The 16,706-nt window shown below is 39.1% G+C and overlaps 2 protein-coding genes across 2 annotated transcripts in view; one reads left to right on the top strand and one right to left on the bottom strand.

Annotated features, from left to right (window-relative positions):
• The window catches only part of SEPTIN14 (septin 14), a 160,877-nt gene that overhangs the window by 20,689 nt on the left and 123,482 nt on the right, over window positions 1-16,706 (top strand). The window contains exon 3 of the mRNA XM_057315659.1: window positions 4,300-4,365. The gene's annotated coding sequence lies outside the window, so the exon portion shown is untranslated. The remainder of the gene's footprint in view (window positions 1-4,299; window positions 4,366-16,706) is intronic.
• ZNF713 (zinc finger protein 713) overlaps window positions 1-16,706 on the bottom strand; it is a 38,764-nt gene that overhangs the window by 2,599 nt on the left and 19,459 nt on the right. Inside the window, exons 4-5 of the mRNA XM_048224496.2 lie at window positions 9,314-9,440; window positions 8,886-8,978 (exon numbers count right to left, since the gene is read on the bottom strand). Coding sequence (XP_048080453.1) covers window positions 8,886-8,978; window positions 9,314-9,440 — 220 coding nt within the window. The remainder of the gene's footprint in view (window positions 1-8,885; window positions 8,979-9,313; window positions 9,441-16,706) is intronic.

The raw sequence follows: 16,706 nt of genomic DNA, 5'->3' as shown, positions 1-16,706 counted from the left end.
CCCTTCTAACAAGAGTTTGAGGATAGAAGCTGTGTGGAGGGAGGGATTAAGAGACAGGCCCATTTTGGTGTGACTGGGTAGCTTCACATTCTCACCTTGGCAGAAGATTAAATAGGACTCACTTTGGGAACTCTTATGACTCTTGGGAGGTTTTAGCTGGACCTCTCTTTCTTCTTTCATTTCCATGATCTGGATAGATAAATCTCTATTTTGGATAGTCCCTTGGGACCAGCCCTACAGGCATGAATCCTATTGGACAAGATCGAAGATGTTGGATGACTCATAAACACTCATGATACCTTCTCTTGACCAACTTGGGTAGTGCAAACAGATCCTAACTCAACCGTTTCTCCTGGCTCACCTACAAAAGTCATTTCATCAGTCAGCTGTTCTTGGGCCTTGGACTGCTTTAGCGTTCTCAAATGTAAGTCCTGCACTAGTCTTGGTCTTTCAACCATAGGGAATGTATATAAAAAGCTGAAGAGTGTTTCCTTGAAGCTGGCACATATGATTATCATCCTAATTAGGACATTTGACAGTAAAAGGGAGCACCATTAATAATTATGCCAAGAATCATCCTGGAAAAATAAAATGGAATTACACCATAATACTGTTTTGTGTTTTTCTTTTTCTTTTTTTTTTTTTTAAAGAGAGCGAGAGCAGGGGAGGGGCAGAGAAAGAATCTTAAGCAGGCTCCACAGTGGGTGGGGAGCCTGACATGGGGCTTGGTCTCACAACCCTGAAATCATGACCTGAGCCAAAATTAAGAGTCTGGAGCTTAACCAACTGAGTCACCCAGGAACCCCTGTATATTTCTTTTTTTTTCATTACTGCATATCATGAACATATTTTCATGTCGACAAATACATTTCCATAATTTTTAAAGTTTGTAAAATACCCAATTTTATGGATATATCAAAGTATTTTTAATCAATTCACATTTAGGTTGCATTGGACTTACTGTTACCACAAACAGCATGGCAAGAATAGTTAGTTGGCCAAACATGAAATAGAAATTGTAGGAAGAAAAAGAAAGAAAATTGTGAAAAACAGATCAATATGCTTAAAGATATACAAAAAGATGTATAAACAGAACTTACTCTGGTCTAAAATTATATGTGGAAAAAATAGTGATTTAAAAGATTTGTTTTAAACCAATTGACCGATTCAACCAAATTATCGACTGGATCACTATTTTCAGCCAAAATGCTTTTGTCTGTCTAAGGACTTTGGCTCTGGCTCTAAAATGTTTAGAATGACTGGCTGGAGTCGGAAGACACAACTCCTTCTGCCTAGGAGTAGAATTCAGGGCCTTCATTCCCTATGGCCTAGCTTGCAAAACTTTGGTTTATTCCTGGAAACACTGCAGCTTGATCAACACACTCATGGCCACTTTTGTTGACTGCCTTCTTTCCATGTCTTGCTTCTGAGTGAAAAGGGGAAAGTGCTGCTGGTTGGCAGACTTGTCATCTACTGATACCAGGAGGAGGAGTGACAATGCATGGATTATACAGGCATTGTTCCCCCACTGTGGATACCCTCAAGGCACATCAGATCTTCAACCACAGGGCTACCTATCTACATCCCAGTGGGATGCCAAGGTAGAGTCTAGACTCCAGGTTGAGACACTGATTATCTTGGGCTATTTGTGAAGAAAATTTGTGAAGAACAAACTCTAATCCATTTGTTCTAGCTCCTTACCTAACTAAGCCCCCTTGTTAGTAGATGTGACTGCAACTTACCTTAAAAGCAGGGTGGGCACTTATGAGGATGAACACGTTCATCAAACTATGTATATGAGAGCATGTAGAGGTGCTGTGTTCTCTCATTATCCACTGCCTACGTTCTTCCTGGTTTGGCCTTACCTGGCTAGAAACCCAGCCATTTACTGAAGCTCCCAAGTCTTTTTTTTTTAAAGATTTATTTATTTGACAGAGAGACAGCCAGCGAGAGAGGGAACACAAACAGGGGGAGTGGGAGAGGAAGAAGCAGGCTCCCAGCGGTGCAGGGAGCCTGATGTGGGGCTCGATCCCAGGACCCTGGGATCACACCCTGAGCCAAAGGCAGATGCTTAATGACTGAGCCACCCAGGTGCCCCTGAAGCTCCCAAGTCCTTCTTTATACTTCTGCTGAGTCAATCCCCTATGACATCTTATATTTCCTATGCCTCTGTTATCTGAGATTATAGAAAAAGTGCTACTTGGGAAGAAAGTGTTTTCAGACATGGAAGTAGAAGAGCTTCCTGTGCCTACACTGTGAGAATGACATGCATTCTATTTTGTGCCCAAGTTCTAAATTAAGTAAATGCATGCAATATCTTGGTCATGGCTACAGAGTAAGGCTCTTTAGCTCTACTGCAGGAGTTCATCAGGCTTTCATCATTCTTGTAGGAGCCTAAGGGCTCTACATCAAGAAAAACCGGGGATTTGCATAGACTTCTGCAGGCTCAGTGTGGTTACTATTTGTCCCCACTGACTCCATATTCCCTGGATCAACTCTTGGGGTTATGAGCCTTTAATAAAATTGGATTTCTAGGGTACCTAGACCTCTGATGTCCTTTGTATCTAGGAAGGGGTACCTTCTAGATAGGATCTTTTTTTTTTAAGATTTTATTTATTTATTTGACAGAGATAGAGACAGCCAGCGTGAGAGGGAACATAAGCAGGGGGAGTGGGACAGGAAGAAGCAGGCCTCCAACGGAGGAGCCTGATGTGGGGCTCAATCCCAGAACCCTGGGACCACGCCCTGAGCCAAAGGCAGACGTTTAACAACTGAGCCACCCAGGCGCCCCAAGATAGGATCTTAATATAAGCATCTTATGATGCCACTGGGCAACCACAACATCTTGAAGGGCCTTCTGCACTACTGCACACATCACCTAGCAGACAGCTCACCCTGCTCAGCCTCATCCAGTGCCTTTTGAAATAAATTATTTTGAAGTAGGAAGAAAGGAAGCGAGAAAGGAAAGAGGAAGGGAGAGAAGGAAGGAAGGGAGGAGGGAGAAAAGAAAAGAATAAGGGACAAAGGGAGGGAGGAAAACATTTTTAAAAGTTTATCCTTTTTTTAAAAAAGATTTTATTTATTTATTTATTTATTTATTTATTTATTTATTTGGTTAGTTAGTTATGAGAGAAAGAGAGCACAAGCCGGAGGAGAGAGAGAAGCAGGCTCAGTCCCAGGATGCCAGGATCAGGACCTAAGCCAAAGGCAGACACTTAGCCAACTGAGCCCCCCAGGTGCCCCAAATTTATCCTTTCTATGTGTAAAGCACTATTAGCATTTCTGGTTCTCTTTTAATTAAAAAATATAGTGGGTTATAATATTAATTTAGTGGATAGAACAATAAATTAAAACTGAAACAATAGGCTAAAAAAGATTAGAAACTATCAGAGTTCAGACATAGCAGTAAGGATAAATGTTGTTTGGTAAGACTTTGTCTCAATTTTATAGATCATACAGATCTTATGGGTTGCAATAAAAATGAATTTCTTAATGAGAGTGGTGGTTATAAATAATTAAAACTAGTGTTTGGACAGAGGTTGGTAAGTTTTTTCTGTAAAGGGTCATATAGTAAATATTTAAGGTTTTGTGGGTCATATGGGCTTTATCATTTACTCAACTCTGCCATAATAGTGTGAAAGCAGACACACACAGTATGAGTGACAGAGCAAGTGTGGCTGGGTTCCCATAAAATTGTTTACAAAAACATGTGACTGTAGACAATGTTTTGTTCATCCAAAGAGTCTACAACACCACACAGGGTTATCTGGAAAGGGAACCCCCCTTGATAATGTAAGACATCCTTATGTTGCCCGGTGGTTCATCTTACACTAGCAATGTAGGAGAGTGCGTTCTTCCCTACAGTCCTATCAGCAGTGTGTGCAGGCTAATTTTTGGACTTTTGCTAAACTGATAGGCAAGAATGGGTAATCTGTATTTTCAATTTGTGTTTCTCTTATGAGTGAGGCTGAACATTTTTTCTTGCATTAAACGTATTTGTATTCGTTTATCTAGGAACTGTTCAGACATGTGTATGCTTCTGTTGGGCTGTTGGCCTCTCACTGATTGACAGGAGCCTTTTATTAATGGGAGCTTAGCCATTTTGATATAAATTGCAGATATTTCCCTTTATTGCCATTTGCCTTTTTACCCTGCTTATTATGCTACCCCATGCAGAGTTTGGGGATTTGTATCTGTTGAATGTATACACCTTTTCTTTTATGGCTTCTAGACTTTGAATCATAGAAATGATTTTCCTGTTTCAAGGTTATAGAAGATTTCTCCTGTGTTTTCTTCCAGGTCTCCTATGGTTTCATGTTTTACATTTAAAGTCTCTGATTCCTTTGGAGTATCTTCGTTTAAGGGGTAAGTTATGGATCCAATTTTATCTCTTTCCAGATGGGTACTCACTATTCATTAAAGGGCTACCTTTTATAACTACACTTGTGGTGAGCGTAGCATAAAGACTGATCGCTATGTTGTGCACCTGAAACTAATGTAACATTGTGTCAATTATACTTAAATTAAAAAAAAAGGTCTACTTTTTAAATACCAGTTGTCTCAATACCATTTTATTAAGATGTCCACATTTTCCCTCCTGATTAGAACTAATGCCTTTATCGTATACTAAACTCCTGCATACATCTGGGTCTATTTCTGGATTTCCTATTCTGTTCAGTTGATCTGCCTTGTAGTAATAAAATTTTATTGTATATTATCTAGTTGAGATAATCCCTCTTATTGTTTTTCCTTTCAGAGTTTTCTAGATTATTTTTGTTTGACTTTTATTTTTTCTCTTATTTTTTTAATATGTTCAATTAGTCAACATATAATCAATTTGAACTTTAGAATGAGCTTATCTAGAGCCCTCTAAAATCTTGAAGGCACTTTTTATGGGATTACATTACATGTATATTAGGGACACTGACACCTTGGTATGTCCATTTATTCAAGTTTATTTTTGTGTCTGTCAGAGTGTTTTCAAGTTTTCCTCATGCAGGTATTGCACATTTCTTGTTAGAAGTTTATTTCTAGTGCACTTAATTTTGCTCCCTAATTGTTTTGAATTTCTCTTCCATTTGAACCCTGTATCCTGATGGCAGGCCTTTATTTCAAGCAAGCACTGGAGTGTGTGTGAGTCACAAGGTGATTAATTTTGGCTGTGTGTAGATTGGGAGAAGGCAGAGAAATGCTCCGCCTGGCTTGTTTCCACGTGGGCCTTTGTAGCACTGGGTCTGCCTTCCTTCCCTGAGACCTGGTGGCTCAGAAACAATAGATTCTACTTCATGCATAGAGTGCTCGTTTTCCTGGGAAATGCCTGGATTTACTGTACTTGGAGAGAAAGAGAGAGAGAGCGAGCGAGAACAAGCCGGGGTGGGGCAGTGGCAGAGGGACAGGCAGAAGCAGGCTCCCCACGGAGCAGGGAGCTGATGTGGGGCTCCATTCCAGGACCCTGGGATCGTGACCTGAGCCGAAGATAGACTGAGCCACCCAGGCGCCCCATCCACATTCTTGATAACGGTTCTACAGTAATCTAATGTATGTGCATGCCATAATTTATTGAACCTTGGTCAACATTTAGGTAGTTTACAGTCTTGTTGTTTCCCCCAAAATGAATATCCATGTCTATAAGTCAGTTGCCACATGGGACAGTTCACGTGGGTTTTGATACATTGTTCATAGGGACTCTGAACACGCAGTGCTTCCTGTGACTTATATTTATTTTGTGCATAATGACGACTAGAAACCAGCCAACACCATAAATATCTTGATTGAGTAATAAAGGATTTTCTATCAAAAGCAAAAAAAAAAAAAGTTTATTTTCTAGGTGTTTTATTTTTTAGTTACTATTAAATGGGCTCTTCTCTTCCATCGTATTTTCTAACTGGTAGGTGTTTGTGCTTTCGTTTTCACTCCACTTCAACAATTATTTACCTGGTTAGTACAGTTATACTCTGAATTTAGATCCATATAAAGACTCTCAAACTCAGTGTCACACTCTCTTGCTCCGTGAGTAGACTATGCCCTTATTCACATTCTACTTTCTGATCTCATCTAGAACTCCACTGTTTCGACTCTTCCATTGTTTTCTAGTTTCCAGTTTTCTTCAGGCCTTATTTTACTTCTTGTCACTTCTTGGACAAGTGACAAGAAGTAAAATCACCTGAATTAACAAACCCTCAGTTTTTCTCCTTTAGTTCCACCCATCTAACAGGCCCTCAGCCTGAGCTCTACAAAGCCTTTCTGGTGCCGTGTGGAACAGGAGAAATGGCATATGCATGATCATGGAAACCACAAATGCATAGAAAAATCTCATTTGGATCCTCAACGCTGCCTGGTAATCTCTTGATTCATCTTTGGTCAGCTTCCATTGACCTCAGTAAGCCAGAGCAAGTGTTCCTCAAGTTCTGTACTTATCCCCCACCATTCCTTTACATTCAATAGGGGACCTTGCATCCAACTTTACCAAGAAAATAGAAATAACCATGTGTGAACTCCTCCAAATCTCCCACCAACTAACTTATTTACATACAAAATCGCCCTTATCTCCTTCTTTCCAATCCAACACCCATCTCTTCTAGAACCTTGCTCCGTATTTTGTATCTATTTTCTACTTACTCCCTCTTTTAACCCCTCCCCTTCAGTATTAAAAACAAGCTAAAACCATTCCTGCTTAGAGCAATCCTCTTTTGACATTACCTTCTGGTCTCCCATATATCCTCTGTTGTCTCCCTTTCTCATTCTAGCTTCTTGTAACGATACGGCGTATTTATCAGGTCTTTTTACCTCCTGTTCACTCAACAATGTACTGATTGTTCTTCTAATTACTTCCCTGTTATTTCCCTTATTAATATAATTACTAACCTCTTTGCTGCTAAATCCACTGGACACTTTCCAGGTCTTACCTTTGTAAGGAAGAGGTTTCTAAGTAAATAGGCATCAGTAGATGCCAATAAAGCAAGCAGTACCTCAGAGGGCAAGCCAGAATTAGATGCATCCATCAAAAGAAATGTTTTACCACATCCTCATAAGAGGAACCAGTCACTGTGTCCCTGTGTCTTACAGGAAAATGCAAAAATGCAAGCTGTCTCCTTGGAGGAGACTGCCAGGCTGCTTACAACTGACAAGGAGGATATGAGGACATCATTTGTTCAAGCTGACCTGTGAACCAAGAGCCTGAGGCATCCACAAAATAAGTTCTGGAAATTTTCTTAGGTTAGCAATTATTTTCTCTAGCTAGGGATCTGTGGATAGGGACTTAATGGGAGACAGCTTGGATCCTACAAACGGATATGCCTGTGGGGAAAAAATACGTACCTGAGGGAAAGAACAGCTTTGCCTTCTGCTGTAAGTGCCAATGCTGGCAATTCACCTGGGAAGGGAGTTTTTCATTTTCTTCCTTTAGTTTCCTGCTTCCCAGGTTTCAGGGTGTGGAGATTCATAGAAATAGTGTCACCTACTGTTGTCAGGGAAAGTGTTAGGGGTTCCCGAAAAAATGTTTTATTAGCTTCTACCCATGGAATGGCAGCACTCGTCAGACGAAAATTCAGGTTCATTGAGGCTGAAAGAGGAACAGGTTTCCCACCCAAGATGACCTGGAGTGCTAAAAGCAAGGACAGCCAAGTCAAAGCCACCTTGAAAAAGAAGCTGAAGTTTGAATGACAGAACACCAAGTCCAAATGGGAAAACCAGGTGCCAAAGCAAAGAATCGGGGTGGAAATTACATAGAGATGGGGGGCAGGTTAGCCTGGCTTAATAAACCAGGGTGTAAAATACCTAACTCAGTATCTGACATACATTTAAAAGTCAACTACTTACTAATATAACCAGGCAGAACACTGTATAGGTGGTATTCCAACAGTAGGGAGCTAAGGTTTTGGGTTTTGTTTGGTTTTTTTTTTTGGGGGGGGGGTTAAGAACTCTCATATTTAATGGATGCTTTAAAGAGAGAGTATAATGTCAACAGATCCAGGTTTTGAAATAATTAAAATGATAGCATGACATTCATAAGCGAAAATATAATCTAAAATCTGGGAAGAGAGTGTGGGTGAAATCCTGAGGCTAAAAATATAGAAATGGGAAAATGCCATAGAAGGGTTACTTAAAGGCAATGTACTACAGAGATGAACACCAAGTCTATAGGAATACATGCTTTTAGAAGAATAAAAAGGGAGAGAAAGCAGTGAAGGAGCAGATAGAAATACTGGGCAAAGACTACAAGAGGCAAGAATTGTGTAATCACAAGGCAGAGTGGAAGAAAATGTCAAGAAAGTAAAGTCAACACAATCCAATGCAACAAGATGAGAGGAGACAGTAACTGTTTTCTTTTTAAGCCACTGGATTTGACTGAAGGAAGTTATTGGTAATTTCCAGGAAAATGATTTTAATAGTACAAAGAGAGGATAGGGGTCATATCATAAAGGTAATCAAGAGAATTAAAATTGAGGCTATGGGTTTTAGACAGGTTTAAAGAGTTTGATAATAAAAGGAAAAAGAATGAAAAGTAGATAAAAATGGCAGAAGATCTTTGATATGGAAAAGAAAGATTTAAAGAATACTGAGAGGATGTATGAATAAAAAAACAAAGTGCTGTGTGGAGATTTGCAACAGCAAGGTATTTATGAATGTTAAAATTAATACCTTCACACGAACTTTTGTGTTGTGTGAATTTTTTAATAGTAAGTATATATTATCTGTTTAACTGGAAAAAAAATAAGAGGGCAATTTCCACTTTGGAACAAAGTCAAACAGAAATTGAATTTTTAAAAAGGCCTCAGTATTCTTAAAATCCCAGAGGCAGAGACCTGGAGCACAGTCAGTTGAATATTTCAGAGGCGACTGCTTCTCTTCGCCGAGCAGCAGATACCCAAGTGCTCGCTCCTCACCTGCGTGAGTGTCCAGGGGGCTGCCTCTTTCCATCACCCACTGCTCCTCTTGCTCCAACTGGGAGATCACCTCTGGCTTATAAAGTTGATGCCCTATTCATGGAAAAAATGTATGTCATAGAAGTCTGTACTAGGAACAGAAATTACTCTCAGAACTCATTTCCAACATTTTTCGTCTTTAGGGCCTCTGGATTTGGAAAGGGGAAATTTCAGAGGCAGCAAAATAAAGCTACCCACCTCAAACTCAGCAAAGTCATGATCTTTTACCTGAGGACAAACAGCAGGAAACAGAGGTCCTCTGTCTCCAGAACTGAGTAGCATTCCGTCCTGGCCTGAACTATACTCACTGAAGATTTGGAAATTTTCACTACTTAAGGAAATACACCCATTTAGAATGGTTTCTAGTTTTACAGGGACAACATCCTTACCCAGTGCTACCAGATTCCTGTAGTTCTCCAGCATCACGTCTCGGTAAAGGTTCTTCTGCGCAGGGTACAGCTGGTCCCACTCTTCTCTGGTGAAGTTCACAGCCACGTCCTGGAATGTCAGTGATTCCTGAAAATACCAAGTACATCCCTGCTTAGCCGGAAACCAGTTTTTTACAGGGGCCCTTAGGGGAAGGGGCAAAGGTGTAGTAGTGGAAAAGGTCAGGATGTCTGAGCCGTTGTGCTGACAGTCTTTAGGGCTCCCTCCGAGTAATCTAGGTCAAAATTTTTGAAACAGCAATTAGTATCTATTTATCTTTCAAGTCAGACATAAAAACATTCATGGAATAATGCTTGCTTTTAAGCTTTTTACAGTTTGTTGCAAGGGATAGATTCTCATCATCTAAACAATTAAAAAAAACATATGGGAAATTTATGCTGTAAGATTTCACAAATAAAAGAATTCATTGGTTGAAATACTGTAAGGAGATGTCAAGTTGGTAGATTTTTGTGTATCCTTAACAGATTTTTAAACTCTGGACAGAACTGGAGAGATGATATTCTGGTGGGTTAAAAAAAAAAAAAAAAAAAAAAGAGCAACAAGGGCAAACAGGCTGAGAGTAGAAGACACATGAGGCAGTAAAAGAGACTGCCGCCTTACAGTTAGGAGATTCAAATAAAAAAGGGTCCCCTCTAAATTTTCTCTACTGTCAATGCTTTTTAATAATTCTTTTGCTCTAAGAGACACACAGATACAAACACAGGCACATACAACCAATATATACTTCCCCCTCTTCCCTTACTACCTAATCCCTCCAAAATACCACCCATTTCATGGGTATAATACCTCAACTCTTCAGAATGAGTGTGGGGTTATAAGTAAGCGCTTTCCCCCATAAGTTAATAGTCAATATTTAAGTACAGTACTGGCACTTTACTTAAATTTTCAAGCTTTGATAACATATCTTTCTAAAATATATTTCAGTTAAGTGACATAGGCAATTTACAGATGAATCACCAAGGCTGGAAGAAATTAATTTATCCAAGGACATATAGCTAGTAAATAGCAGGGACTGCATTTCATCTTTGATCTTATTCTAAAGCCTGTGCTCTTTCCATCATACCACAAAGATGTCTTTTCTGCATTTATGAATAATTCCCCTTCGTGACTTTTATTTTTAATTTCCATTCTACTTTCCCCATGCTTCTTGAGGGGTAGCACCAGGGTGAGGAAAACGAGGAATTTATAGTCTACATTCTTTAATACTTGCATTTGTAGTTCCTTTTGTCTGTGTTAATCAGTACTCTCTCTTTCCTTCTATATCTTCTAATGATTATCTTGCACTTGGGTTACCAGTTTCTTCTCTTCTCTTTTTTTCTTCTTTGAATTATATTTTTAATTAGAATATTACTATATATTAGTATAAAAACATATAAAAAAGTACTTAGTAAAAAAACAAATCTCTCTCCCAGGCTTCTTTCCTCTCTATCCAGCTTTTACTCCTAATCACTATTTATAGTTCTTAGTGTATTACCCCAGAATTCTTTATGCAAATATGAATATAGATTCTCATTTCCTCCCACTTTTTTTTTTAACCTCAGAAGTAATGTATTGTATACATTGTTTTTTAACTTAACAATATAATGCTGGACATCTTTCCATTTCAGACATATTAGGATGTAGCTTCATTATTGTTCTTAAACTCAAAATATTTGGACATAATTTCAGACTTCAAGAAAAGTTGCAAGAATAAAAAAAATTCTTCCCTCTCCTCTCCCTTTTTCTTTCTATAATTTTTCTTTTTTTTTTTTTTTTAAAGATTTTATTTATTTATTTGACAGAGATAGAGACAGCCAGCAAGAGAGGGAACACAAGCAGGGGGAGTGGGAGAGGAAGAAGCAGGCTCATAGCGGAGGAGCCTGATGTGGGACTCGATCCCAGAACGCCGGGATCACGCCCTGAGCCGAAGGCAGACGCCCAACCGCTGTGCCACCCAGGAGCCCCTATAATTTTTCTAGACTGTTTAAAAGTAATAAGTTGCAGACTTGACGCCCCTTTGCCTCTAAAAATTCAGTGTTTATTCTCTAAAAGCAAGGCAATCTCTTACGTAGCAATAGCACAGTGATCGAAGTCAGGAAACTAACATAGACAATGATACAGTACTGTTGTCTAAACTATACACATATTCAGATTTCACTAAATGTCCTTTATAACAAAAGAAAATTCAAGACCATGCACTGCATTTGTCTTCTACCTTTTGTCTCCTTTGATCTGCAACAGTTACTGAGCCTTTCTTTACATTTTATAACATAGATATTTGGAAAAGTTAGGCTAGTTATTTTGACGATAAACCTCAGTTTGGGCTTCTCTAGTGTCTTCTCATGAGTAGATTCACTACACTTCTGGCAGGGATAGTATGGAAAGGATACTGGATTCTTCTCAATGAATCATATCAGGAGGCACACAGTATTGACTAGTTCCATTACTGGCAATGTTAACTTTGATAATTTCGTTAAGGTGGTTATCTACCAGTACTTTCCGCTGCAAAATTACTATTGCATCCTGTAATTACTAAGTATCTTGTGGCGGAGATACTTTGAGACTGTGTAAATATTTTGTTCTTTCTCAAACTTTCATCCACTAGTTTTAGCACTGATACTTCTTGCCTGAATCAATTGTAATTATGATAGTTACTAAATGGTGCTTTTCTAAATCCATCATTCTTTGTATAGTTGGCTTTCTACTGTGATGAAGAGGTTTCCCTCATTAATTAATTAATTAATTTATATCGGGTGAATGTGTTCACTTATTTTATTCAATACGTTATAATCATTTATTATCACTACTTATTTTAATGCTCAGATTGTCCCAGATTTAGCCAGTAGGAGCCCTTCAAACTGGCTTCCATGTCCTTTTGACATATCCCTATCATTCTTTTGAGCGTTTTACTTTTGGGGACAGAAAAACATTCCTTCGAGGTACACTTTGTGCTCTTCTGCCTCACAGCTAGAATTAGCCATTTCTCCAAGATCCCTGTTTCCTTCTAATGTTCAAATACTGAACATTATTCTAATGTTTCTGCTTCTAATCAGCGGATCTGCAGGGTTTCAGTCTCATGTTCTGTTCCGTTGGTCAAATACTGAGCATTACGTCTAGTTCCTTTTAATGGAGAATGGCGTTTAAAAATTTAGATGTGGGTACTAGATGTGTTCAATGCCGCTGGAATATTATCGCTTCTAGGCCCTCTCAGTGGTTGTATCTGGGAAACAGGTATGTGTGTAATGATGTATGTATATGTGAATACCCACACAATACCATAACCATTTCTGTACACAGCTATATGTGTTAAGACCCGTGAGTTCACACGGATACCCTTTAATTCTGATCCAATGTGGCAGAGTTCATTCTATCCTCCTCTCTTTTCATGCTAACTCACGCCTCTGCACAAAAGAAGCCTACCAGTTCCGTGGTCAGTGTTCACAGTTGCTTTGCTCTCAGCCTCTGTAGTAGGAGTCCAACTATTTAGGTTTAAAGGTTAACTCCTTTTCCTGTTTCCTTCAGTGTGGCCATACCAGTAATTTGAAAATACAGTTTGGTTCATTTGTTTTTGTTTGCATTCAATTTTAGGCCCTCGTCCCATTCTCCCTCCTTTTCCTTCCCTCACCAACAACCCCCAATCCTTCCATCTATCTTTTTCACCCATTCTCATTCAAGCCCTGTTGGCAACCAATCTCAGACTGAATTTCAACCCTCTGGTGTTCCTTTGTGCTCAAATGAGCAAATACATGTATGTATATATGTTTTTATTTCCTCTTCTTTTTTACACAAAAAATAGTGCACTATAGATACTCTTTTGCATTTTGCTTTTTTCACTGAACAGTTTATCCTAGGAATCAGTGCATGGATATCTTCCTCATTTTTTTTTTTATAGCTGCGTGATACTCTATTGTTTGAATGTTACACAATTTATTTAACTAGTCTATTAAACATTTTAACTGTTTTCTACTCTTGCTATTATAATTAATAGTACAGTGAATTGTCTTGTATGTATATTGTTTTGCAACTGTGAACAAGTGTACCTGACGAATCAATTTCCCAAAATAAGGTATCTCGTAAAAGAACATATGGATCTGGAATTCTGACATATATTGCCCAACTGATCTCTTATAAGGGTTCTATTAATTTACATCCTGTAACAATAGATTGTTACTACCCCAAACTACCCCAAAATTTAATAGCTCAGAACAACCACTACCACGTATTTTGCTCACAAAATCTGAACACAGGCGGGACTCAGTGGGACTAGCTTATCTTTGTCCCATTTGGTTTCAGCTGGGGTGGCTCAACTTTGGGCTGTAAATTCAATTTTAAGATGGCTTGCTCATATGGCTGACAAGCGCTGCTGGCTGTCAGATGGGTGCTCAGTCAGGGGCCTTCGTCTCTCTCCGTATGGGCCTTTGAACAGGCTGCTTCTTCATGGCGTGGTAGTTGGATCCCGAGTAAAAATTCGTAAGAGAATCACCTTTTACGATCCAGCCTTAGCGGTCACATCACTCACTTCTCCTAAGTCACAAGCCTGCCCAGATCCAAGGGGAAGAGACAGTCCCTCACCTCTTGATGAAGTTTTTAAGTTACATTATAAGAGGAGCCTGTGGGATGGGAGAAATTATGCCATTTTTGGAAAATACTCTCTGTCACAGTCTACCTTCCAGAATATAAAAACTCAGGGGTGCCTGGGTGGCTTGGTCAGTTAATTGTCTCAGCTCAGGTCTTGATCTCAGGGTTGTGAGTACAAGCCCTGCACTGGACTCCACTCTGGACACGGAACTTACTTAAAAGAAAAATCCACATCCTTCCCACATGCACAAAACACCCATCTTCTTCCCCAAGACACCCAAATTTCATTCCATTATGGCACTGGCTTGAAGTCCAGGATCTTATCATCTAAATTAGGTCCACATACCAGATCGGGATCTTAGAGTGCAGAGCCTCAGGTTATGGTTCCTTGAATGCTTTCTCTCTATGCCACAACCTGTGGACTAACAAAGTAGTTATTTGGCCCCATCCTCACCCCCGCCCCCCAATTTACAATGGTGGGAAAGGCACAGAAATAACCACTGGACACACCCCCCACTCAAGTAAACAGCTGTTCATCGGAATTCTACAATGCGGCTGAACTGTGCACATGTTGAGAGGTGTGAATGAGAAAGTTTTTTTCCAAACCCAGTAACTCCTAGTTTCTTTATATTTAACAGTTCTTTTTTTAGCCTGTGCTTTTTCTTTTATATTTAACTTAGGTATCCTGAACCCTAAAACAGTTGGGGCTTTAAATTTTCTACCTGAAAATCTCCTTCTATAGATAGATCATTGAGCTTGTAAGTATATTTTCTATTTTCCTTGTTATGAAGATGATAATGTTGCTCAATATTTCTTCTTTGAAGGTCTCCTTTCCCCCAGCTTATAACAACATTTTCTTTACTAGCTTTTAAGCCCTGACAAAGGTCCTTTAGGCTTCCACTAACTCTCCTTGAAGCCCTTCATGATTTCACTAATGGTATTTTCCTTTCTATCCTCTGTCCATTGCTCAACTGGCTCTGTTTAAAAGCCAATGACATATGTTCTAGGTCTCTGTTTTGGCAGTACCCCACTTCCAGGTACCAAAATCTGTAACAGCTATCTATTGATGTGTAATAAACCACGCCAACATGTAGGAGATTAAAACAGCAATTATCATCTGACTTGCTTACAAATGTGCAATTTGGGCGGAACTCCGTGGAGTCAGCTTGCCTCTGATCTATGTGGCATCAGCTGGGAGGGCCTGACTTGGGATTGAAGAAACCACTTTTAAGATGGCTTAGTCACATGGCTGGCAAGTTGGTGCTGGCTTTCAGCCGAGAGCCCGCTAGAGCTGGGAGCATTAGTTCCTCTCCATGGGCTGTCTGGCTTTCTTCGGACAAGGTAGCTGGACTTGGAGCAAGCATCCGAAGAGAATGAGGTGAAAGTCTTACTGCTTTCTGACTTGCCTTGGAAGTCATATAGCTTCACTTCCACTGGTCACAGGCTTGCCCAGATCGATCGGAGGGAATACAGACCTCGATGTCTCTAGATGCAATGTGTATCAAAGTCACATTGTAAAGAAAGTGTTTCCGATGGGAGACGTTTTGGCCGTTTTTCTGAAAATGCAACTTGTCACACACTCATAACCAGCAGAAGAGAGTGCCTCTTTCCCCAAAAGCTTTGCGAAGAGACTAAGTTATCAAGCTTGTGGAAAATCCCTAGCTCACGGCACATTTCAGTGATAAAATATCAAGCTTTCTCTCGTTTTAATTTAAATTTCTTCTTGTTATGAGTATAGATGAACATTTTACTTGTGTTTGAGATCTGAATTTTCTTTCCTACGAATTGCCGTGTTATGTTATTTGTCAACCTAATTGGACTCCTTACCTCCTACTGATTTAGAGGAGTGTTTTATATATTTCAAAGATTAGCGCACAGTTAATTTGAGTTGCAAAATATTTTTCTTCATTTGACAATGTCTTTTTACTTTGCTTATAGTTCCTTTTGTTACGCAGACTTTTGGATATTTTTAAGGAGTTGAACCCATCAATCTCCTTTATGGCTTCCGGATTCCCAGTAATTATAAAGTCTTTCCTCAGTGAAGGTTATCAAAGAATTCTCCCATTTCTTATTGAAGTATAATTGAGATACATTATGTTAGTTTCAGGTGTACAACATAATGATTCCACATTCGTATACACTGCAAAATGATAACCATATTAAGTCTATTTACCATCTGTTACCATACAAAGTGACCACCCTTTTTTTCTGATGATGAAAACTTTTAAGAATTACTTTCTCAGCAACTTTCAAATCTGCAGTACAACATTATTGACGATAGTCTCCCTGCTATACATTACATCCCCATGTCTTATTTATTTATTTACTTACTTACTTATTTGCATTTTCTTTTATTTAAATTTTAGGTAGTTAACATACAGTGCAGTATTGGTTTCTGGAATAGAATTCAGTGATTCATCACTTTATATACATCACTAGTGCTCATCATAAAAAGTATCCTCCTTAATACCCGTCTCCCATTTAGCCCATCCTCCACCCACCTCCCCCCATCAACCCTAGTTTGTTCTCTACCCTAAGAGTCTCTTATGGCTTGTTTCCCTCTCTTCTTTTTTTTCTTTCCCCCTTCCCATATGTTCATCTGTTTTCTTTCTTGAATTCCATATATGAGTGAGATCATGTAGTATTTGTCTTTCTCTGACTTATTTCACTTAGCATAATACACTCTAGCTCCATCCACATCATTGCAAATGATAAGATTTCATTCTTTTTTTTTCTTTTAAGATTTTATTTATTTATTTGAGAGAGAGAGAGAGCACA

Source organism: Ursus arctos, unplaced genomic scaffold, assembly GCF_023065955.2.
Source record: "Ursus arctos isolate Adak ecotype North America unplaced genomic scaffold, UrsArc2.0 scaffold_2, whole genome shotgun sequence".
NCBI lineage: Eukaryota > Metazoa > Chordata > Mammalia > Carnivora > Ursidae > Ursus > Ursus arctos.
The sequence above is the reverse complement of the archived record's forward strand: the minus strand, read 5'-3'. Positions and strand labels throughout refer to the sequence as shown.